Source organism: Cuculus canorus, chromosome 20 (assembly GCF_017976375.1).
Source record: "Cuculus canorus isolate bCucCan1 chromosome 20, bCucCan1.pri, whole genome shotgun sequence".
Taxonomy (NCBI): domain Eukaryota; kingdom Metazoa; phylum Chordata; class Aves; order Cuculiformes; family Cuculidae; genus Cuculus; species Cuculus canorus.
This window is the reverse complement of record NC_071420.1, coordinates 37,607-61,083: the sequence shown is the minus strand read 5'-3', so window position 1 is coordinate 61,083 and position 23,477 is coordinate 37,607. Positions and strand designations below refer to the sequence as shown.

The window sequence follows — 23,477 nt, the reverse complement described above, 5'->3', positions numbered from 1 at the left end:
TGCCATGTTGAAGTGAATGGTGCCTTGGATCCCTTCCTTCTGTTTTAAATCAAAGCAGTGGTATCCGGAGAGCATCTGTTACTCTTGCAGTTTAGCGTTTGGTGTTAGGGAATGGAATTTGACCATCCTTTTTAAGTCTCTTGTATAATTTGTGCAACCTGTCTCTTTGTGTTCTTAGTGACAGTATTTCTGGAGCCCAGAAGACACCAGATTTGGGGCATTCTTCTCAAGAGATGAAGTCTGAAACGTTGTCCAACCCCAGCTCTCCTGAAATATGCCCCAACAAAGACAGGTGAGCCAGGAGGAGCCCTGTCCTCCTCAAACCAGAGCTTAGGTCACCCTGTAGCTCACAGTCCATCAGGGACTTTGCCAAACAAAACCAAAAGGTTTTACTATAAATAAGTTTGATATTGAGGAAGGGGAAAAAAAAAATCTGGTGATTCATGAGCACAGCTCCTTTATGATCTGAAAATAGCCATCTTTGAAAAGAAGAAGAGCAAAGAGCAGTATGTGACAGATTTGCCCAAACCCTCATGCCGTAGGAGCGTGGGAGGCCCACGGTCCCTGTTCCTCACTGCCACCGGGAAGTCAGCATGGAAGGTGGCACCCACCAGCTGCTTTATCCCATGCTTTTGGAAATGGTTATTTACAGAAACAACCCACTCAGTTTGTCCCTACGGCAACTGCTTTGCTCCGGGGGTGCACGGGAGGGTCTTTCCCTGCTGTCATAGCCTGAAGGACATGGCTTTCTGAAGGACAAGGCTTTCTGAGTGACAGCCATTTTGTAACCTCTATTTTGTTTTGCCTTTCTTCTTAGGCCATTTATTAAGCTGAAAGAGAATGGAAGGTCAAACATCTCCCGTTCCTCCTCAAGCACCAGCAGCTTCAGCAGCACAGCAGGGGAAAGTGAGACACTGGAGGAGTACGACAGCATGGTAGGCATCAATCCTGCCCTGTGGTATTCTTGGGCTTAGGATCCTGCCGCTCAGCATGTCCTTCTGCTTCCTGCTGCCTCTGGAACCTTGGATGGTCTCTGTGCAGAGGGAAGTGTCCTGTGGCCACCAGTGCTGCCTTCTTGCTGACATTGAGGAGCTTAATCCCATCCCTGGGTGCAGCGAGGAGGATGGTAGGCTGCCTGATGGGGCACTCTGGTGAGCACTGAGAGTGCACTCAGCACACCAGGGCTGGGAGGTTGCTCCATCAGGACAAGCTCTCCTTCGTGTGGGCGCACTGTGGGGCCCTGGTGAGCTGGGATGTAATGAGGCATCAGCAGGGTGTGGGAAGAAAAGTTGGCTACCCAGAAGAAAGCAATATCCTGATCTCTCCTCGTGCAGGGAAGCCAGCCATCTACAGCATCACCGTTCAAGCAGGATGTCTTTGTCTACAGCGCCTCGCCTGGCAGTGAGAGCCCAAGTGTAGGGACTGTGGCCACTCCGGTCATCATGAGCAGAAGCCCCACAGGTGGGTCATGGGAAGGGTGGGGGCGACAACAGCTCTGCCTGGAAGGCCCTAGTGTCCCATAGAAGTGGATCAGGATGGGGTCTGTGGCTCTGGGATGGAGGAACCTCCTCCCCAGCCTCATCTGGGCTGTAGGCACTGCTGAAGGTGATAGGGTGAAGCTGCAGCCATGGGCTTCCCATGGGTTGTGGGACGAGCTTCTCCCAAACCTCTGATCCTGACAAGGCTGTGCTGGGGAGGTAGCCCCATGTGCTTTATTTCTGTATTTCCATTGGGAATTCTAAATTAAAACACAGAGGTGGCTGTTGCTGTGGCTTTTTTCCCTCCCCTCTCCCCTGGCAGACGTGCAGTAGTCGTGGAAACTCGCTGTCTCCAAGGACTGAGCCATGACTCACAAATTATTTAATAAACAAGCATCTTCCCTTGGCCTTGACTCTATTACTCCTGCTGCTAACTCACTGTGCCACTGGCTCCATCCATTTCAGTCGGACGATTTGCAAAATGAGGTGCAGTTCAACAGGGTAAAATTGGCAGAAATGGCCCTTTGTTGGTGCATTCTGCAGCAATGGCGCGCTAGGGTTGGGGGATGTCTGCAACACTCGTCCCTTGCCCGCAGGTCACTGTGGCTTTAATTTCCTCAAGCAGTGGCATGCCTGCCAGAAAGCACCACGATCCAAATGAAAACGCACATTATGAACCTAGGAGTTGTTTGCAAAACAGCGAGGGAGCCACAAATCCACCCTGAACAGCTCTGTAATTGGGAACACAAGAGGGAAGGCTAGGCTGCAGTGTGCAGGCTGCCTGGCTTTTTATATCTCAGCACCCCACAGGTCCTCCTCCTTATTTCATTAGTGATTTTTCTGAACTATTAAACCAGCCCATTTTAATGTTTAAAGTGTTTATTTTGTATTTTTCCTGCCAACGATATGGAAACCCACCCATACATTATACAAATCAGTCATTTCTTGTAGCCTTTTCAGTGGCATTTCCAGTAGAAAGGCTGTGAAATGTAATTAAGCCTCAATTTGTTCCATCAAAAACATTTATTGTACCGATTTTGCCAAACATTCAACCAACACAGACTAAATATTGGTAGCACTCTTGATAGCGTATTGAAATACCTGGTTGTCATGCTGGTCGAGGTGCAGTCAGCACTACAGCTTCAGCAAATATTTCTGTTCACAGGTTATTATTTTTCTTCTTTGCTTTTCCCCTCCCTCCAGCAGATATAAAGAACAGAAACTCTCCAAGGTCAAACCTGAAGTTTCGCTTCGATAAGCTCAGCCATGGCAGCTCCAGCATGGTAGGTGCTGGCAACTCTGGCTGGGCAAGATGCTATGTGGCCGCATCCTGCCCTGCCCAGCTGCGGGCATGCAGTCCTGGCTTTGTGGGAGGGTCAAGGGGGAGGCAGAGCTCACAGGGGCAGTCAGGGAGGGGAAGGGATTTCCCGATTCTTGCCTGTTCAACCCAACCTATATTCTGTTTTTTGTTTAGAGCCACTAGCAGGAAGAAGAAGTAGTTGGAAACTGGTAAAAGGTGAGTGTTTGGGACAGGGTTTTGTGCAGGGTGGCTTGGCTCATCTGTGATCAACCGTGTGTAGCTATTGTTGGCTACTGGCACCATTTATTATTCAATATGTAATCAATAATAAATCCTAAAGCGTCCTAAATGCTTTTGCAAGAAGAGGACAGCACTGAGTGAGAGAACCTGTAGAGGTTAATGATACATGGGTCTGTGCCTATCAGCATTGCTGTTTAGCTTCACACATTGCTTTTGAAGTACTTTGAGGTGGTCCCACAGCACCTCTGCTGCCTGCTCTCAGGGAGGACATGCCACAGCCCAGCAGGTTTCAGTTTTTCCCACTTTGCGAAACGCTTGTGCTCGTCTGGTCAGAGAGGATGGAATTTGCTGTGCTTTGTGCTGGGAAGGGAAAGCAGAGCGGGTGTCCCTACCCCTTCCAAAAGCCAGATGGAACCAGGCAGTTTATGAGGTGGATTTTATGAGCAGATGCAAAAGGCATGTAGTGTGGTCAGCGTGGGCTCTTGGTGGTGGTGGGACATCCAGTGCATGGCTTCTGCCTGTGTGTGGGGCCACCAGCATGAGTGGGTGCTTTCACACAGGAAGCATTTGCAAGCCACAAAGTATTTATTTACTGGTTTTCTCACAGGCTTCTGTTCCTGGAGCCTTTCTATGTCACAAAATCAATGTTTTCGCTAAGAAGTTCCTAGCTTTTCTAGCCGATAAAACCTAAAATGAGAGGAATTCCATTTCTGAAAGCAAGGGTCTCAAAAAGCTGTGACTTTTAGCCCCTCAGTCTTTCCTCATCTCCCAGCCAGGGGTGGTGCGTGGCTTGGTGTCTGGAGGATGGACGCTGCCGTGGCTTCGGTTCCCTCTCGCTCCCTCTCTGGGACTGGCACTTCATAGCTGTCAGTGCAGAGGTGAAAATATTCTCCTTTACATAGTCTCTGACACTTTTATCCTTTTCTTCTTTGCAGAGAATTTTTGTTTAAACAAAGAGAAAACTCTTCAACATCCTGTGGGAAAATGCACACCCAGGCCATGGGCAGCCGGGTGCCCTCACCTCTCAGCTGCACCAGGAAGAAGCTCTCACCTTGCCATCATCTCTGCCCGAACAGGGACCCAGCCACCTTCCCACTGGGTGAACCCCTTGCCAGCAAACGCCCCTGTGCCCCGATCCCCTCCCTCTGCACCGCAGGAGGAGATCATCTCCAACCACATCATGTCCCCCTCCATGGTGCAGTGTCGCCTTTGAGCACCACTGTGTGCTGCAGCAGGTGGGTGCCGGGTGGGCACCATCTGTCCCCGCTCCCAGCTTGCTGGCTGGCTCCTCTTGGGCAGAGGGCGACAGGATATACAGCCATGTGGTTTGGGTGCCTCCATGCTTTATTTGCAGCAACCTATAGGAGGGGTTTTGTGTTTGTTTTATGGAAGGGTGGTTGGTAGGGCAAAATTGGGTGTTTGCTTGGCTCCAGGGCAGTTGCCCCTCCCCATTGTTTGCCATTTGGGCAATATTTCCTCCACAGTGCTGCGGGGTGGTGGGGTCTGTAGCTGCTCACCAGCTGACCTCCTCCTGCCACCCCCTCCAGCTCACTACCCGTGTCACAAAACTTTTAAGGCCGATGCAGTCTCTTACTCTGTGCTCACATGGCTTCTGGCACAAGAAGAGGGCATCCAAACCGGTACCAGGGAGCAGAGCTGGTGACTGGGACTGACTGATCCTCTCTTCGCACCTTGGGAGATGGTTTATACAGTCTCCCTGCTTTTCCCCTGGCTGAAATTCTGAACACAGGCCTAGAAAAGATTAACCAAAGCTAAAGTGTAGTATATCTCGATACCGGAACTGGTACTTAGAGTGAATTTACCCTGTGGGCTCTGCTTTACCCAATGCATTGGACTGCCAGGCAAGCGAATGCCTTGAATGCTCCAGTGATGTGGATGACATTAGGCTGCTCCACCCCTTGCAGAATCTGTCCCTCTGCTTTTGAATGTGCTTTTGGTTCTTTTTTGAAAGATGAGGATTATGAATTCTGCAGGGTGACTTCCCTATAATGCCCTTTCCCCAAAAATACCTCTCTCAACATGCAAGAAATCCTTTTGCTCTTTTATGGAACTTTGTCTAAAGTTTATTGACGTCTGTCCATAAATTTCACACTGATTATTGATTTCCCATATTGTTTTTTGAAGGATACACTGCAATGCTGCAGAGATGCTCCCTCCCCCTTACCGCAATCTGTGACCTTTCCAAAACCCCCTGTAAAATAAGGTTCTGAATCTCAAGGGAAAGCCGTTCTTTGAGTTCGTGATTCCTAATGAAAACAGAACTTTTGAGTGCCAAAGTTAACTGCACAGTTGGAGCTCTGAGGGGCACAAAAGTATCTGACAGTGAATTTTAGGAGACACGTGCAGAACTGCACACCCAGAAGCAGCCCCTGGGCAGCTGCCGTGGAGACAATTCCCAGGGCCACTTTCCTGCGGCTGCTCCCCAGGGATGCACCTCTCTGGGGGCAGAAGTGCTTGCAAAAGCAAACAATCACCCCGTCTCCTCCCTATCACCTCCCCTGGACCAGAGTCAAGCCAAGCCAATCCAAACTGAAGCAGCTCTGCATGGTACTGACACGACGACTATTTGCTTCATGTGGATGGTCCCACTTGTGTATGTAACATCCATTTGAAAAGGCAAGGCTGTAGCCCTATTGGGAGAGGAACCAGATTAAAGGAGGAAAACAAATTGTAGAAAAGGCAGAGAACAGTTTCACAGGCACTACGTGCACTCTGTAGGAGTAGGAAATACAAGTAACTACCAGTGGGGACCCTCCCTTCTGCTTTCAGTGAGTTACACTTAAATATAGTTTAAATCTTGAGGTTTTCTTTGAAGGAGGAGAAGCGCAGTGTGCATAGCCCAGTCTGGTGCATAGGTAGCTCTAGGTTCCACCTACTTTGCTGCTCAGCAATTCTGTCCAATGATGCTTCAGTATCACCTTCAAACCCACCCCCAGTTGTTCTTAAAAGCTTTATATCTGGTTTTCTTATGCCACACCATGAAATACTGATGGGGTAATGACTTGCTCTGAGAATCTGTTCTTGGTTTGGCTTTCTTTTCTTGAGAAGTTGCTTGATTCTGTAGATGTTGTAATTTGCAGGAGTGTTGATCTCCGTGAGATCTTTCAGCAGAAGATGCAGTGGCTGTTGTCAGCTGGGGTTTTCATTTCTGTGTTTGATTATTTTTTTTTTTCATTTGAAACTGTGACTTTCCTTTTAGATTGACTTGTACAGTTATTCTTATGGGATTAACAGGCAGACAGGACAGTGTGAAGCTTCAAGGAGAGAGATGCAGTGTATTAGAACTGTTTCCCTGCACCAGCCTGCTGGAATGGCAATGGGTCCCAGAGCTGAGGTCTGGTGCAAGGTTTGCCAGCGGCTCCTCTATGCTTTGGGACATTTTCAAGCACTCCTGGTTGTAAAAAAATACTGCACCACCCTTATAGAAGCTGGGCTGTTAAAGCTCCTGTGCTAGCCAGCCTCTAGGGGGGTTTGCCTGCCTGCCCTGCCTTGTGTGCGAGCTGTGCTCCTTTCAGCCCTGAGTTCTGTGGCAGCGGCGCCAGGGATGGAGCAGCGGTTGTGTTAAACTTTGGAGGCATTGGCATGTCCAATGGTGGATGAAGGTGTTTCTGTATATATACTGCAAAATGGTTTGTGCTTATAAGTGACAAACACACATATACATATAAAAAACAGATTTAAATAGATTATATATAAAAAACTAAAAGAAAAGATCCTTAACTGACACTAAAATTACTAGGCAGTGCATTTTCCTTTCTGATCCATTTCCATGCACATAACTTCTACCAGATTTGGAAGTGACTTTGCACAGGGAGCAGAAAGGGCTTCAAAAGGTGGCTCAGGGAAGCTCGGGGGAGACCCCGGCTGCATCAGGAGGTTTCTTATCTCCTCTCAGGGAGCTGGCTCCCTTTCTTGTCAGGGTTTTGGTCCCCCACTTCTTCCTGCTGCACCCTGGCTGTTGCCAGGCTTGGACCAGTTCATCACCTTGATCAGAGGGAGAGGCAGCTCAGGTGCAGATCCAGCTCCCCATCGCTGGTGCTGCAGGCTCTGAGCCTGCACAGCAGAGGAAGGAGGAAACCCTGCTCCTCTCTGTCAACATCTCCTACATTGCCAGTGCAGAGACCGGTTTGCAGGTAGGAAGAGCTGGCAGTGAGCTGCTGCTCCATCTGGGCTTTTATTCAGAAACGCTCTTAGCATGTACTTGTATCTTCTTGAAATCCCAGAAAGTGAAGCGGAGGATTACACTTAAGCACAACATGAAAGTGCATTATTTTTTTTTTTTTTTTTTTTTTTTTTCCTGAGCAAAAAGGGAGGATCCTAAGCACAAACAGTTTCTTTCCAGAGTTTTGAGGGGATTCAGGAGTGGCAGGTGAGGGGGCCAGGATATATTGCTGGCACAAATGGGCTTATTAACTGGAGGTGAGGTTTCTTGGCTGTCTTTGGCTCAACTGCAAGAGGTGCTTATCACTGACAACTGCTTCTAAAGCCAGTGGTGGGTCAGAGCTCAGCACCTCTGCGGATCGCACCTTGCACTCATGTTGCTTTGCTGATGTTCCAACTTCTGTTCCACTAGAGCTGGCAAAGAGCCTGTCATTCCCAAGTCCTAAAGCATGCTTTCATTATGTTTTAATGAATGTAGCACTGCATATATCCTGCGAAGGAAAATGCTAGATTTATATCATTAGAATGTGAAGAGAGTTTCTAGAGAGAAAATAAATCTTGAAGAAAAGGATCTGACAAAGTTTATTTTTTATGTAGAGAGGCAGTGCTTTGTAGTTCCTGGTGGCCTATGTCATTGTAAATAATGTACATTTAATTTATTGTTATGGTAGCAGATTGTATTTGTTATGTATAAAACTAAAGGTTCACAAATGTATATTTTGTTGCTTAACTGTGTCTTTGCAAAATTCACAATAAATAACATATTTTGTGTCCATATGTGTACTATGTCGTGTATGTCCATGAAGTGACTGAGCTCCTTGGGAACAGAGAGATCTTTACATTGCTGTGAAAACCATGTGATGGCATAGCCTGCGCTGAGCTGTTACTGGTGTGAGTCTGGGTGAGCTCCCATAAAGTCAAAAACTGAAGTAGAGGAGCATCAGAGCGCAAGAAGCTCTAAACCTCTGCTGATGCTCGTAACGCTAGGATGGGATGAACAGAGGAAGACTCAGCTCCTCTATTACAAATGCATAGTAATTTTAATCAAGTGAACTGTTCTGTTTGAACTGGAATTAGTGCCACATAAAGCTCAATGTAAAACAGTCCCTGTCAGCAATGAGTTCACACTGGGTAAAGAAAATAAACAGGCAGCAATTCAGTTTGTCTAAACCAGCTTAGCTTACCTTGGGTCATCAGACTCTGGCATCTTGGCTGCCTTTACACGTCCTCTGTGAGCTAACTATGAAATTGGATTTTCTCTCTCCAGCTCCTCAGGCTCCTTTCAAATCCCCCTAATTTCCCAGTTCTCTTCCTCCCAGGATGCTAAGAAAAAAAGCTGTTATTGTTTGGAGGTGGCATATCTGGTACATTTTCCCCATGGCTCAGGCTGAATGAAGCACAAAGCCATTAGTGTTATTTTTTTTAACATTTTCTGACAAGAGGAATGAACCCATTGATTTCTAGCTGTCACTAGTTGCCTTTGTGAGGAAGAAAATTCCACCACGAGGAGTGCTTTGTTCACTCTGTAGTGCAGCAGCCCGGCTTGGGTGCGTGGTGCCCACAGACCCTGTGGCAAACCCAGCTCGACAGAGAGGGGGATGCTTGGGAAGGACTCTTCACAGCAGCTGTGGGTGCTTAAGGAGGGCTGAGATGGGATCCTGGGTAGATGCAGCAGCTGCCAGTGCTCAGGGGAGGTCACTCCAGCCTTCTTTAAACTGAAGACCCGGGACTTTGCTCTGGGTTGCATGCTCCTGCAAAGCGTGAGCTATGGGGACGCATTCATCAAAGCCACCAGCTTCCACCACGAATGGCAGATTGAAGAATAAAACAACTCCTAGAGAGTTCCACTTATCTTAGCGAATCTTTATTGTTGTAAAAGTTAGTCTTGGTTACCAAACTCAAACTGTCCCCTTTTCAAGAGGACGAGGAGCCAGCACTGAATCTGTGCCACCAAATCCCATTCTGGCTAAAATAAAGCAAGTCCAACCCAAGATGAAGCCACCCGGTTCCTCGAGCTATGTCCAGGTTCTGGTTTCCTGAGTAGTAGAGCAAAACTCACTCAAAATAGCAGCAAGTGCTTTACAGAGGCCTGGCAACAGCCAGTGCATCAGGCCTGTGATGCACACCCCTAGCTAGTAGCTGATTGTTCTGGAATTTAGCAGGCAATGAAGTTGTGGGGGTTTGGCAAACTGCTGGAGATATTTCTCCTCTCTTGCATTTTTCAGTCATGTTGTTTTTGTTGCAATGAACCAGAATAAACACATTTGTCTTTTTATGGCTTTTTTTTCCTCTTCATGGTCAGAAAAAACACCTGTCACCCCTTTTAAACCTGAGGGAGAGCAGAACAAAGGGGAATAAAAAATTAAAATGAGCAAATATTCTCTGGATTTGTTTTGTAATTCTGGTACAACGCAGCTTCTACTAAAGCTTTTCCTATGAAAAGAAAATTTATTACAGATTCTGCCTGTCCTGCAGGTGTTTTCCTTCTTTTCCCTGACAACATCACCTGAGCCATGCTGTATCCTTTGCCTTTTTCTTCCGCTCGGACTTCTGCTTCAAAGAAATCAAATTACCTTGCAGGAACGTCACTATATCTGAGGATTGTATTCCTTTGTCAAGATTAGCCAACTGCTGCTCATTTTTTATAAGAAAATGTTCAAAAAGCAAGCACTGTAAAAAAAACCAAACAATGGGAACGTACACTGCTCAGGAACTCTGGTTCTCTCAAAAGATGCAACTGAAACAAATTGGTTGGCTTTCTGGTTGCCTCCTGCCAGAATTTAAATATATGGCAACCGAGGAATTTGCATGACTTTTCAGTCATTAGTGAAGTGCCAGACTTGCCTGCATAGTGAAGGAGAACAAAAGACTCCCAGTGAGCCACTAGAGTAGGTTTAGACCAGCCATACCAACTGTGGAGAAAGCAGCTCTTCACCTTCAGAGCAGGAGTTACAGGACAGCTCTAGGCACCCTTCAACTGTTCTCTGAATTCAGGAGTCAAGTTACCCCGACACTGACCAACCTTTGACATTTTCTACATGTCGGACAGTGATACAAATTCTTTCCTCCCCTTTTAGCCTATTTTGGGCCAAGGACAACATGCAGTGCCTACCACAATGAGAGCCTTTGCTGGCTTTCTCAACAGGCACTGCTCTTGGGGTGTGCTCATGATGGCACTTTGTACTCAAGCCAGGAGCAAGAATTACTGAAGGAAATTTCAGAAGAAATGACCGAACAAGAATGGATGGCATAAGAATGTAGACAAAGTGCTCATACGCCCCTGCAGTGCAGACACAAATGCCATCTCAGTTTTACTGCTTTCTCTTCCCTGCTGTACAGGTCTATCGCATCTGACAGACCCTATCCTACTGCCACGGTAACCACGGACTCCAGAAAAAAAAACCCTTGTCCCAGTCGTCCTCCTCCCATTTGCTCCAGGATGCCTTGCAGGACTTCCAGCTTTGACAAGGCATGGAAGCAGCAATGCCATGCGGCCTTTGGAAGCTCTGTAGTGTGCTTCCCGCAGGTAGAAGGCTGCCCACCACCTGCCACCAATACTCCTTGCTAGGCAGCACTGTCCGACCCGTGCCGCCTCCACAGTTCTTTGGCAGAGAGAGGCATTCATGCTGTCATTTCTCACCCTCCCGTCCAGATTTGACACCCAGGTTTTCTTGTGTGCTCTTTAGAGGAGCTCTGCTCCTTACCTGGCTGGCACTGGAGGTCCCATCTCTAGTAAGGTTTGGGCTGGAGGGTAAGAATAGCAATGAATTAGCTAAGAGTAAAAGAAAAGCACTGAATGAATCTTGGGTAGAAAACGGAAAACAAAAACCACACCTACCTTATTAGTGCTCCTCACTAGGGCAGGGAAAAAGGGAAAAAAAAGAGATTGTGACTAAAAGAAGACAAAGCACAACTTCCACCTCCCAGTACTTATAACCCAGTTCAGTGACACAGGTCCTGGGGAGAGCCATAGCCAACCACCATGAGAACGGCTGGTACAGCAGAGTCCTTCCCTCCCCACAGCCCGGATTTGGGAGCCTGGAGGTTAATTTACCTTTGTGATAGTACCAAAGGGTGCCTGCAAGGCACACGGTAAGGCTGAGGAGAAGTAGCAGCCAGGCGATGGGTGTAGCTTCTGCCCATGAACAAAAGAAAGACCAACGGCAGAGATAAATGACAGCTGCGGTGTTTGTTATGCTGCCATCAGGTACAGCGGATGGGGACAGGACCAGCAGCTCATACAGGTCACTGCACGGGACTGGAGTGAAAACAATCCCCAGCAGGCAGGAGGTGATCCTGAAGCTGCAGTCAGGCTGCAGGATATTTTATTGGAATCCTACTGAATTAAAGGGCAAATTTAGATTTACCCAAAATATCACTGAAACTTGGTCTGAAATGATGTCCTCATGTAATCATCTCTGCAAAGATTATCTCCTATGTTGCCCAAGACACCACTCTCCTGCCAGTTTCAAAGCTGTTTTCAAGGGACTTCTCTATGATTTGCTAAGGGCCAGGTACTTCAAACGAGACACAGCTCTTGCTTATGAAGAAGATTGTTAATTATGCGTCAGAACTGGCCAGGTACTGACTTCCCTGAGAAACGGGCATTTTGGTAAAAAAGGAGTGGTTTGTCTTTTTTTTTTTTTTTTTTTTTTTTTTTGAGGCTAGCAGTAGAAGGGAAGACGGAGAATGAGGAAAGGCCAGTGGGAAGTTCCCTACAAGCAATCTCATGGGGTCTAGTGTGTAGGGGACAATGTTACCAGGCGAGCAGCGTACCTTTCACCTCCACAGTCACACTTTTCCTGATGGGAGCCTGCAGGCTCTGGTGATCTACCAAGCACGTGTACTTATGGCCATTGTCGTTCAGGGATGCTGTGAGCAAGAAGTATCTGGAGGAGCTGTACGTGCCATTGCTGCTCTGCTGGTGGCTGCTTGAGAGAACATTCTTCAGGACATAAGGGACCCTCTGGGAGTCCTTTGGCTCTCGGAGCCACTGAGCCTCGACATCATGTGGGTAGTAGTGTCTGATACTGCAGACCAGCTTGTGTTGCTCGCCTTCCACCAGAGACAGGGAGTCAACATTTACGGTCACAATGGGTTTTTCTGGTGAGTGAAAATGTAATCACTGCAAAGTCTCTCAACTCATAAATTCTGTCTCCATCATTAAACTAAACCAACTGCAGTTATACACACGATATGTCAGAGCACTTCTCATCAGACTTAAATAAATAATAAAAAGAAAACCTCCCAAGCCCAAGCTATTACCTTCTATTTGCAACTGGATTCTCTGTTCCCCAGTAAGAGAACCCATTGACACCAAGCAAGAGTAGGTTCCTTCATCTCTTATTTCTGTGTTTCTGAGTAACAGAGAAGCATTTCCCTTGGGGATTTCCTCTAGGACCATCTTAACCCGGCGAGCCATGTGTTCCACCTGCTTGCTGGATCCACTGTAAGTGAACAGGTGTTTTCTGTGCCCTCCTTTCTGGTTCAATACCCACTGGATGGTCACATCTACTGGGTTGTTCTTGGTGAAGGCACAGGGCATCCAGACGTCCCTGGTGAGGGCAGTGTGGACGTGAGTGGGTGCTGGGTGCAGCAGGAATGGCACTGGGAAAGAGAGGCTGTGGTGAGGGCTGGAGTACTGTGTTCAGTTCTAGAGTCCTCAACACAGGAAAGACAGATCTGTTGGAGTGAGTCCTGCAGAGGAGGCCACAAAGATGAACTGAGGAATGGAGCACCTCTGCTATGAGGACAGGCTGAGAGAGTTGGGGTTGTTCAGACTGGAGAAGAGAAGGCTGAGAGGAGAGCCTAGAGCAGCTTCCAGTACTGAAAGGGGCTCCAGGCTCCAGGAAAGCTGGAGAGGGGCTCTTGATCGGGGAGTGCAGGGACAGGACAAGGGGGAATGTTTTTAAGCTGAAAGAGAGGAGATTTAGATTAGTTATTGGGAAGATTTTTTATCTTGTGAGTATGGTGAGTCGCTGGCCCAGGTTGCCCAGAGATGTCGTGGCTGCCTCATCACCGTAGGTGTTCAAGGCCAGGCTGGATGGGGTCCAAGCAAACTGATCTGGTAGGAGGTGTCCCTGCCCATGGCAGGAGAGTTGGAAATGGGTGGGATTTAAGGCCCAAATCACTCCATGATTTTATGATTCTATGATCATAACTCTTCTGTTCCTGGCCAGTGCTGTGTTATACTTTGTAATACTAATTTTATGTGACCGAATAACAAATGTAATAACTTCTCCACAACTCTTATTGCAATAAAAGGCTTAATGAAGCAGTATTTCTTTCCCACCACACTGACCGTTGCTTTGGAAATCATTGCAAACCTAAAAGCTGCAAGAGAACGTGCACAGGGGATTATGCATGACCTTGACGCTGGGAAGTGCTAAAGAGCATCCAAACACTTTGAGTGGCAAATTGAAATCAGCTGAGTGGCCCACTTACCCTGATAGGGAAGCTATAAAAGGCAGTTTAGTGGCAACACCAAGGATAGGCAGAGGGTGCTAGGAAATGCTGGTTTCTAGGCTGGGTTTCTGTTATGTTTTATCTAATTGGATGTAGTGAGGTTCTGCAGTCTCAGTGAAACGCTCCTAATATGGTAAGTAATCACTTTAAATCCATTGTTACTTTCCTAAGGGACAAAGGAGAAGCTGATGTGGGCTAAGGAGAGTGAGAGAATCTGAGAAGCTTGCTGTGTAGGTAGTGAGGTTGTAAATGCCAATGATGGGCTCTGCAAAAACGTATGGTGCTGAGTGCTACCAACCGCTGCCTGTTCCTGTGCCACTGGGCCCTACCAGAGCCCTGCTGGGGTGGTTGGGCTGGGAGCCTCTCTGCTGCAGTAGCCCAGCCACCCCATCGTGGGCGGCTTTACCTCAGAGTCCTCTTCCTGCTGTTTTAAAGCACTGCAGCTGTGTATGTTTTGGTCAGAGAGCACCAGATTCTGGGAGTAGAGGGTTAAGCAACATGAGTTTGTGGTCTGGAGATGAGAACTGGAATTGTGCTTTCTTGTTCTGACCCTGACTTGCAAACTTTTTGATGTGCCAGCTGACTGACATCTTTTGGTTTCTTCACCCAAAACTTCTCCCCAACTGTAAAAGAGGAGCTCCCACTGCAGAGCTTCCTTTCCAGGAAACACCATGAGTGCTTTGTCTGCTGAACAACTGAGATAAGACTCAATGGGTACAGCTCTGTTAAACACTGATGATTTAAGTATTTGCTATTAGGGCTTTTAGCAATGATGGTATGGAATTATGAAAATAGAAAACAGTTATGCATTTGAGAAGCTGTTTCGAAGTTGTTAGCTTTTGCAATGTATGCATAATCCTCCATGCAAGGGAGAACACATGCTTTGTCATAAAAGTATTTTGTCTCACGGTGTGTTAAAAAGCTAGCTTAAACTATTTGTAAACTTGGGAGGCTTTTAAAAATAGAATGAGGTGCATAATTGCAGAAATTCAGAAGCGAAGTATTGGGAAGTGATGTGGAGATGACAACAGTTGCAATGTGCAAGAGCAGAGTATGAATTTGTAACACCCTAGTATAGTTGGGGAGAAAAAGGCAGGTTTTATCTACATAATCCTTTTGAAAGGTCTCAGGTTTAGAGTTTGGGGTACAGTTAGAATACAGCAGTGGTAGGTGTTCACTAGTTAACCTTGGGAATGGCAGCTGATCAGCTGCACATCCCCACATACCTTGAGTACATGGAATTCCCTCAGGAAGGTTTCTTATGTTACCTGAAACATGCAATCGCTCTGTAATGCCCGGGAGCAGGTGTCCAGGATTTCGGTTCTCTCCTTCTTTCTGGTTGTGCATGAGGAAGGCTGTAGTTGTGTATTTTCCAGCTGTGTGCTTTATGGTACATGTGAACCAGGAGTCTGCGCTGCTGCCTCCGATTTCTCTCCCAGGCCCAATGATCTGTCTGTTTGCTGTAGAGTAGAGGTTGATCCTACAGTCAAGCATGTCGATATCTTCATTTATGTACTGAAGAATATCCAGCGAGGACTCTAAGAAAAAAAGCATGCGTGGATTTGTTTGAATTGCAGCCCATCTTAAGTGTGCAGCGAACCCAGCCCACATCTATGTGCAGCTTTGACACAGTCTCGCTCAGCCTCCCTCTGCACTGCACTGGTCTCTCTTGCTGTATCAGCCCCTAAAGAGCACCAGCTCCTCCAGGAATTAACTCTGTCCCTTCTGTCTCACTTGTGTAAGGTGCAGCATCTTGCTGGCTGAGCTGCAGAGGGCCTGGGGACTTCACCTGGAAGGAGGGGATACCTGTTTGTTCAGATTCTCACAAGATTGATTCTACGATTCTATACTCAGCTATTTCCTTAGTTGAAAGGATGATATGTGGAATCCTTTATGCAGGCTTTACAGAAATCCAAAGCTCTGAGCTTGTATTTAATTATTTATAATTCCTATTGCATAACTGGATGTATATACTGATCCTCTTCAATGTTGTTCTAGTTTATTTTTATTAAATATATAATAGTGAGCTGCAGCAATCTAACTACTAAACTCAAGGAATATAAAAACCTGCAAATGTTTATTTTGCATTTAATGGTCAAAACAATAGCTACCCCAGTTCCTCCTTTACGTATTTTTAAATCCTTCTACAGTCTTGTCAGGAGAAGACTTTAAACTGGGATTAATTTTGCCCAGCTGCAGTGCCTGTAATGTAGATATTCGAATGTACTCTACAATTGAAGCGCATGTTGTTGTCTGAAGAAAAAAGTATCATTGCTAAAGTAAGTTACTGTACATGTCCAGATGAATTGTTCTCTAGAGTCCAGTAATAGCTTAGTTCACTTCCCCACGCATAGACATCTAGTGTCATTAGACATGCCCTGAGAAGTCTAAGATATACTTGTGTAGTTGAGAGATACTAGACTGGACCTAGAGGAAACCATACCTCATGTGTTGCCGTCTGAAGACCAAACAAGATATGTGAGAGCATCTTAAATGGCTTCAAGATGCCTGTATGTGGGCAGCTGGAATGGTGTCTTGTAGCATAAAGAATTCCATAAAGTGACTTGTTTACATTGAAGGCATAAAGACTTTTGTCAGTGAGGACTAATTTTAAATGTACAGATGTACCTTATTTACTTTGTGAACAGAGTTCACAACTGTACTGTAGAAAAGATAATTTCATAATCCTGAGCGTGTGTTACATATTGTACTAACTTCACTACTTTTAAATAGCATAATATGATAAAAAAAACCAAAAAGACTGGAGGCTGGCTGATGTTATACCCATCTACAAGAAGGGTGGGAGGGAGGATCCAGGAAACTACAGGCCTGTCAGTCTGACCTCAGTGCCGGGGAAAGTCACGGAACAGGTGATCTTGAGTGCTATCATAAAGCATATGCAAGATAACTGGGCGATCAGGCCCAGTCAACACAGATTCATGAAAGGCAGGTCCTGACAAACTAACCAGATCACACTCTATGACAAAGTGACCTGCCTACTGGACAAGGGAAAGGCTGTGCATGTAGTCTTCTTGGACTTCAGTAAAATCTTTGACACAGTTTCTCACAGCATTCTGCTTAGGAAACCGTCTGCCTCTGGCCTGGACAGGCGCATGCTCTCCTGGGTGGAAAACTGGTTGGATGGCTGGGCCCAAACAGTGCTGGTAAATGGAGTTAACCCCAGCTGAAGGGCGGTCACAAGTGGTGTCCCCCGGGGCTCTGTGGCGGGTCCAGTCCTGTTCAATGTCTTTATCAATGACCTGGATGAGGGGATTGAATGTACCCTAAGTAAGTTTGCAGATGACAATAAGCTGGGTAGAAGTGTTGATCTGCAGCAGGGCAGGGAGGCTCTGCAAAGGGATCTGAACAGGCTGGACTGCTGGGCCAAGACCAATGGCATGAGGTTTAACAAGGCCAAGTGCCAAGTCCTGCACTTGGGGCACAACAACTTTATGCAGTGCTACAGACTGGGGGAAGAGTGGCTAGAAAGCTGCCCAAAGGAGAAGGACCTGGGGGTGTTGATTGACAGTCGATTGAACATGAGCCAGCAGTGTGCCCAGGTGGCCAAGAAGGCCAATAGCATCTTGGCTTGTATCAGAAATGGTGTGGCCAGCAGGTCCAGGGAGGTTAGTCTGCCCCTGTATTCGGCACTGGTGAGACAGCATCTTGAATACTGTGTTCAGTTCTAGGCCCCTCGCTACAAGAAGGATGTTGAGGCTCTGGAGTGAGTCCAGAGAAGACCAACAAAGCTGTTGAAGGGTCTGGAGAACAAGTCTTATGAGGAGTGGCTGAGGGACCTGGGGTTGTTTAGCCTTGAGAAGAGGAGGCTGAGGGTAGACCATATTGCTCTTTACAATAGCCTGAAAGAAGGTTGTAGAGAGGAGGGTGCTGGCCTCTTCTCCTAAGTGACAGGACAAGGGGAAATGCCCTCAGGCTGTGCCAGGGGAGGTTCAGGCTGGACATCAGGAAAAAAAAAATTCATAGAAAGGGTCACTGGGCACTGGTGTAGGCTGCCCAGGGAGGTGGTTGAGTCGCCATCCCTGGAGGTGTTTAAAAGGCAGGTAGATGAGGTGCTCGGGGACACGGTTTAGTGGTTGATAGGAATGGTTGGACTCGATGATCCAGGAGGTCTTTTCCAACCTAGTGATTCTATGATCCTATGATTCTATGGAGATGTTCTTTAGTCTAAGGACAAGTCTTTACATTCCTGTGAAACCTAGCCAGGCACCGAGATTTGCAATGCTGTTTATTTTTTTAATACCTTTAGTACCCAAACCACAATTTAAGGGTAAAAATACATAGAGGCAAATGTAATTTCAGAATCTTCCAAAGCATCACTGGCTTTTTTTTACCACTGTAGGTAGCACCAGCATCACCTCAGGTGGGGCATCAGACCTGAGTTCAGCCCTAGTACCTGCAAAATGGAGCTGAGGGCACTTCTGCTGTTCAATACTTCAGCTGCTAGCAGTCACGGGCAGCCTGCAGATGCTGGGTATAAGATCTGTTGTCCTTCTTGCAGGATGGTGTCTGTGGCTTCTCCTGTTGAAGAGGAGCAAGACATGCTCCCTTGACTTGAGCAAATAACTCACCTTGTACAACAAATGAGGGGATAGTGTCAGGAGGAAGGCTTTCTGGCTGAGATCTTTCACTGTCTTTTCCTTGGGTTCTGCTCAGCACGAGCCTGACATTCAGCCTGATGATCTCCATCTCTTGTGACACGAGACTCCTCTGGCTCGTCTCAAACACACAGAGAAGTTGCCTGAAACCTGGGTCTACTGTAGCAATCCCACTCGTGTTCCACACAAGTCCTGAAAGATGACCATGCATACACAGGCTGTTCTATAAACAAGACTCAGCTTGAAAGAGGAACAGAATTGAGCTTATTAATAGCAGAAAACTTGTGTACCCAGTACCCTACAAATGTAATGAATCCATTTGGCTCACAGCAGGCTGGTTATATCTGGGAACCTTTTTTGTACTTTAAGCTTAATACTAAAATACCTTCTTTTCATTAAAATATCTCCTGGATAACTCTCTGGGCTGAGGCTGAATAGGAATGATTTGCACTGAACACTGAGGTTAGAGATGGGCATTAGTTTCTTTCCTGAGCTGCGAGCTGCACCTGCCTCATTTGAAGAGCTGATACAGAGCGCTCTGAGATACACTGGTGCTTTTGGTGCAGTGTTACTTTTTCTCTTGGCTTCAGAACAGCAAAAGTAACTTGAAGTGCCAAATACTTCATACTTACAGAAAATATATTGTGAATTCCTTGAATGCCTTTGCTGTAAGGCTAGCATTTTTTTTGCTATGGAGTTCTAGACAGAGGCTTGATACAGCCTGTATGATGCTGTTACAAGGACTGTTAGTAAGAACACTGATTTTTAGGTGTTACTTAATTACTGTGGGTTTCTTAGGGAAAGCCGTTTGAGGAAACAGAAACAGCAATGTGTGAATATTGTCTTATTCTGCTCTGCAGCAGGGCAATACATGAACACAGTAATTTTTGCTTAACAGGACTTTTTGAAACTGGGAGAAGCAGGCAAGGCAACTATGGATGGGGAACCTGCTGGAGTATGTGAGAAGCCATACTCTTGTGCTGTGGAAGGGCTGGGGAACATAGAGAAGGTGAAGTCTTACCAGACCAAAGCAAACAAAAAAGACTCTGAAGATGCATTGAGTAATGATCATGCAGCAGGACGTCCCTGGCCACAAACACCCTGTGCTGGAGGTAAACACTGCTGCACTACAAAATGCACCAGCTCTGTGTACATGCTCCTCTTGGGCAAAGCAGAGGCTGGATTCGGGCTTATCAAGTGTGAAACCGAGTCAACTTATTTCACAGAGGACATAATAAGTCACTGTGAAACGAGTTACTTTTTAGGCTGAAAGAGTGGGGATTTAGATGAGATCTTAGGAAGAAATGTTTTCCTGTGAGGATGGGGATGTCCTGGCACAGGTTGTCCAGAGAAGTTGTGGCTGTCCTGTCCCTGGGGGTGTTTGAAGCAAGGCTGAATGAGGCTTTGAGCAGCCTCATCTAGCAAAAGGTGTCCCTGCCCACAGCAGGGGATTGGAACTGGATGGTCTTTAAGGTCCCTTCCAACTGAAATCATTCTACCATTTCAATGAAAAGGCTTTTCGGTCCATTTCACTTCTGGAAATGTCAAGGTTTTTTGGTAGCTTTGGGGTCTTAATTATTACCCACTGGAAAGACATCAAGCTATAAATATGCAACAGATCTGCCACTCCTGAAAGGCCCAGTCAGATATCTACTCTGGGACCTGTTGTGGTGGGAAGGACACTTCCTGCTCTAAAGCTAGACAGAAATATTTGGGACCTGTGAGCACAGGATACAGCCATGCACTGCCCTTCCAAAGCAAGCTGTGGAGGGGTACGTACCAAGGCAGAGAAGGCATCCGGCTGTGAAAAACACTACGTAGTTCATCATGGTGCAGGCTACACTCTTCGTGTAACGCTGAAGGTTTCACTTTCGTTTGGTCTTGACCCGCCCCACCAGGGAGTGGCTGGGACTGCGAAGGGGGAGCCCGTGAGCCTGGGAACTTGGAGGGATGTTTGGCTTAGTGGCAGTCAGTGTCCGTATAAGTGATTTTGAAAGCGGATTTAAGCTATGTTTAGGGTTGGTTAAGACACTGATGCTGATATCGTATCGATGCTGATCAATATGTAAAGGGTGGTGGGCAGGAGGGTGGAGCCTGACTCTGTTCAGTGGTGCCGGGCGCAACAGGCACAAACTGGAATATGGGAAGTTCTGCCTGGACGTAAGGAAGGACTTTTCCTCTGAGGATGACGGGGCACTGGAGCAGGCTGCTGGGGGTGGGAGTCTCCTCCTCTGGGTATATTCAAATCTGCCTGGGCACCTCCTGTTCACGGTGCTTGAGATGATCTTACTTTAGCAGAAAATTGGACTGGATGAGCTCCAGAGGGCCCTTCCAACCCCGCCCATTCTGTGAACTGTGAATTCACAGAACCCTTCACTACCGATGAGCTAGCATCTGCTATCATCCACCCCCTGGTAACATGCGTAACTAGCCTAATAAAAAGGGGATTTTCTGGATTTTCTTCCTTGCATTTTCAGTGGCAATAGTGTATACTGTAACAAGGTGGGTGTCTTATAGTTTAATTTTACTGGTCAGTACATACTTATATGTATTCATTTAGTAAATATGATATCAAATCTGCTTTGTAATTAATCCAGACAGCTAGTGAAAATAGGCGGGGCTTCATCCTCGGTTGTAATTATGATATGCTGTGTACACAATTTTACAGCTCAGCCTTATTCTGTATAATTTTGAACTTGAGATGCTCCAATTAGGATCGTAATTTTCTAGACTCTGTCTTATAGACAGCGACACATAATGAATGACACTTTGAAACTCCGCTGCTTTTCCTTTTCTTATGAACTACAGAGAATCCAATCAAGCATGAATCCATTCATAAGGGGAAAATATAAATAATCATTACAGCATTTACTTTCTAGAGGTTTATTATGAGATTGCTTACTGAATTAAGATGTTTTCTTTGGACACACAACTGTCTACAGGCTTGAGGAATTTTCTCACCTGGAAGTGATCTTTCTTTCTCTGTGCTTTACAGGGCATTAGTAGTTTGCTTCCAGTCTTTAATTCATTCAGACCACCCTACTTGTGAATGAATCAAATATGTGCACCAACACAGAGCTGAGAATGTAGTGACTTTTGCTTGGTTGCTTACCTGCTTGGAGGACTGGAATCATGGAAAGACGATTGAGGACTTTCTGTCTAAGTATCTTCTCTGCCTTTTGTGTATGTCATGGAGTTCAGCTCTGATCACAGAAGAGAATAACTTGATCATACAGTTACAGGAGCATCAGCAGATATGAAGCAGGCTTTGATGCTACAAGCACAGCACAAAATCCTACCTGAAACTTCCCAGCAGTCATTTGTATATGCTGTTGGATAAAGTTGAGTAGTTAAGGGCGAGATGTGCATTCCCAAAGCACAGGTGGTGCTGTGCAGTCTAATGGAACTAAAAATCACTTCCAACCTTTCCTGGGGGAAGGCTCAATGCCACACGGAAGAACCTGTTCACATACTTGAATTACGGTCCTGTGAATTCATCTAACAAGATGGTTTGATATTTATAGCAGGATTTAAACTTCAGTTCCATTTTTTCCCCTAATAATGGATATTTATTCCTCTCATCCATTACATGTCATCCCAGAAGCTCTATGAATTTACAGAAATCACAAAGTGAAAATGATGTACTTTCTTTGTAGAATTAGTTTTTGATACCTGTGGGTGTCTTAGGCACACAACTCAATATGCTGTTGAGCTACTGAAAATGTAAGCCTTTCAGTATTTAATTTCAGTAGTGACTTTCTTCCCATGTGGGTGGGGAAGAATTTTCCAGTTTCTTTCCTTGGAGCTCCTGAGACTCGGTGGCTTCCTTCTCTGCACAGAAGGTGGCACTGCAAACACAGGAATGAAAGCCTAACTCTCTGCTGCTTCTATGAAATGGGCTTGCATTGGAGTAACATCTTGTCGGAGGGTTGTTCTCACCTTCAAAACAATGAGCAACTGCCATTTCTCAGTTAAAGATCCTGTTCAGCTTCTTGCAGAGGACTTAGTGTGACTTGTACTGACTTGGGAGGGAAATCTTGACATGTACAGTGCTCTGGGTCCCATCCTAAACAGCTGGCGAGTTCTGTGAAATGTAGGGGTTTTTCCAGCCTATATCCACAGGGCTTTTGAACAAACTACAAAGGCTAATGCAAGTTATCACAGAACATATGTCCGAGCTCCACAGATGTTAGCGTCTAATGTAAATTGTTGCAGAGCTGAAAGTTCAGGATATGAAGACAGATGCTGAAGTGGCTACGGTTCACCAGTACCTGCTGATGTGTTGGCATATGCCACAGTTACGTGGTAATTTGATGTCTCTCTTGCCATGCACCGGTTTTCTTATTTAAACAGTGCTTTTCACACGCATTATAATTTCTAGGAGCGAGGCGAGGCTCCTTCTGCAGAAAGCTCCTACCAAACTAGAAATGCCAATAAAATGGGTAGTTTAAGCAATGCAAGGGAAGAGATAATTACTGGCTTTCTAATTATTATGTTGCTGAATAGCACGAAAACACTGGCAACTATACTTAGCAGTAGAATTTTTCAGCTTTAATGGAAGTGAGGTTTCTACTCCTGTAAGGTGGCATTATCGCAGGTACTCAGTGGGGCAGTTCTTACCGGAGTTGTTAGGGAGGTTGGTGCTATATGCAGGAAAAAGCAGTTATGCCATTTACATTACTTTTTGTTTAGTGAGTTTGGCTCTAATTCTAGACCTGGTGTTTCCGTTCTTGCTGTCTCTGCTGCTTCAGAATGCCATTAGCATGCGGATATATGGAGAGGCGTAACATCAGGTGAAAAAGTGGGTTGGAAACTGCACACTTGTGGACGTCTCACAGTACTTTCTGCCGGTGTCATTAGCCCAAGGACAAATGCCCTTTACTTTAAAATGGAATTGGGTCTTGACCGCTTATGGCACTGCCAGCCCTTAGCGGATAGCATCTATCTAGATTTCCAAGGAAGTTTCTGTTGCTGCCCGTTGGTTTAGAAACATCGCTTTCAACTGTTTCTTCCAACTGAATAATTGAAATGGTTTTTCTGCAGCTGCTTTGGTTTTTGCGCTGGTCTGAACAAACCCAACATTTGCGAGGAAAGCTTCTGCTGCTTCCCTGCTGTCACCATGGTGATGGTCCTCTTGATGCATATTTCTCTTCCCTTGCAGAAGGGAGCAAGGAAGGAGTAATTCCTGCTCTCCTG

General features: G+C 46.2%; 2 protein-coding genes across 27 annotated transcripts in view; one reads left to right on the top strand and one right to left on the bottom strand.

Annotated features, from left to right (window-relative positions):
- The window catches only part of RAP1GAP2 (RAP1 GTPase activating protein 2), an 84,846-nt gene extending 76,880 nt beyond the window's left edge, over nt 1-7,966 (top strand). For 15 of the 18 annotated variants that reach the window (XM_054084702.1, XM_054084703.1, XM_054084700.1 and 12 more), the window contains 6 exons: nt 179-292; nt 818-935; nt 1,335-1,461; nt 2,682-2,761; nt 2,953-2,994; nt 3,954-7,965. In XM_054084702.1, coding sequence (XP_053940677.1) covers nt 179-292; nt 818-935; nt 1,335-1,461; nt 2,682-2,761; nt 2,953-2,961 — 448 coding nt within the window. In that variant the 3' untranslated portion in view covers nt 2,962-2,994; nt 3,954-7,965. Of the gene's footprint in view, nt 1-178; nt 293-817; nt 936-1,334; nt 1,462-2,681; nt 2,762-2,952; nt 2,995-3,953 lie in introns of all 18 variants that reach the window. The other 3 variants (XM_054084701.1, XM_054084707.1, XM_054084704.1) reach the window with 2 other exon arrangements.
- A 1,061-nt stretch (nt 7,967-9,027) lies between these two features.
- LOC128854197 (CD276 antigen-like) lies at nt 9,028-20,203 on the bottom strand. Of its 9 annotated transcripts, XM_054085349.1 has the most exons (9): nt 20,062-20,203; nt 18,255-18,473; nt 14,934-15,203; nt 12,466-12,807; nt 11,977-12,303; nt 11,255-11,335; nt 11,039-11,055; nt 10,905-10,944; nt 9,033-9,529 (listed from the first exon to the last, which is right to left on the bottom strand). In XM_054085349.1, exons 1-8 carry the CDS (start codon nt 20,108-20,110, stop codon nt 10,930-10,932), a joined length of 1,320 nt encoding a protein of 439 aa, XP_053941324.1. In that variant the 5' UTR covers nt 20,111-20,203; the 3' UTR covers nt 9,033-9,529; nt 10,905-10,929. The 9 variants fall into 9 exon arrangements, with proteins under 9 accessions (XP_053941331.1, XP_053941325.1, XP_053941330.1 ...); XM_054085355.1 differs by lacking the exon at nt 18,255-18,473 and adding an exon at nt 18,080-18,204 and having other exon boundaries at nt 9,030-9,529; nt 11,039-11,335; nt 20,062-20,143; XM_054085347.1 differs by having other exon boundaries at nt 9,031-9,529; nt 11,039-11,335.
- Between the last annotated feature and the right edge of the window lie 3,274 nt (nt 20,204-23,477).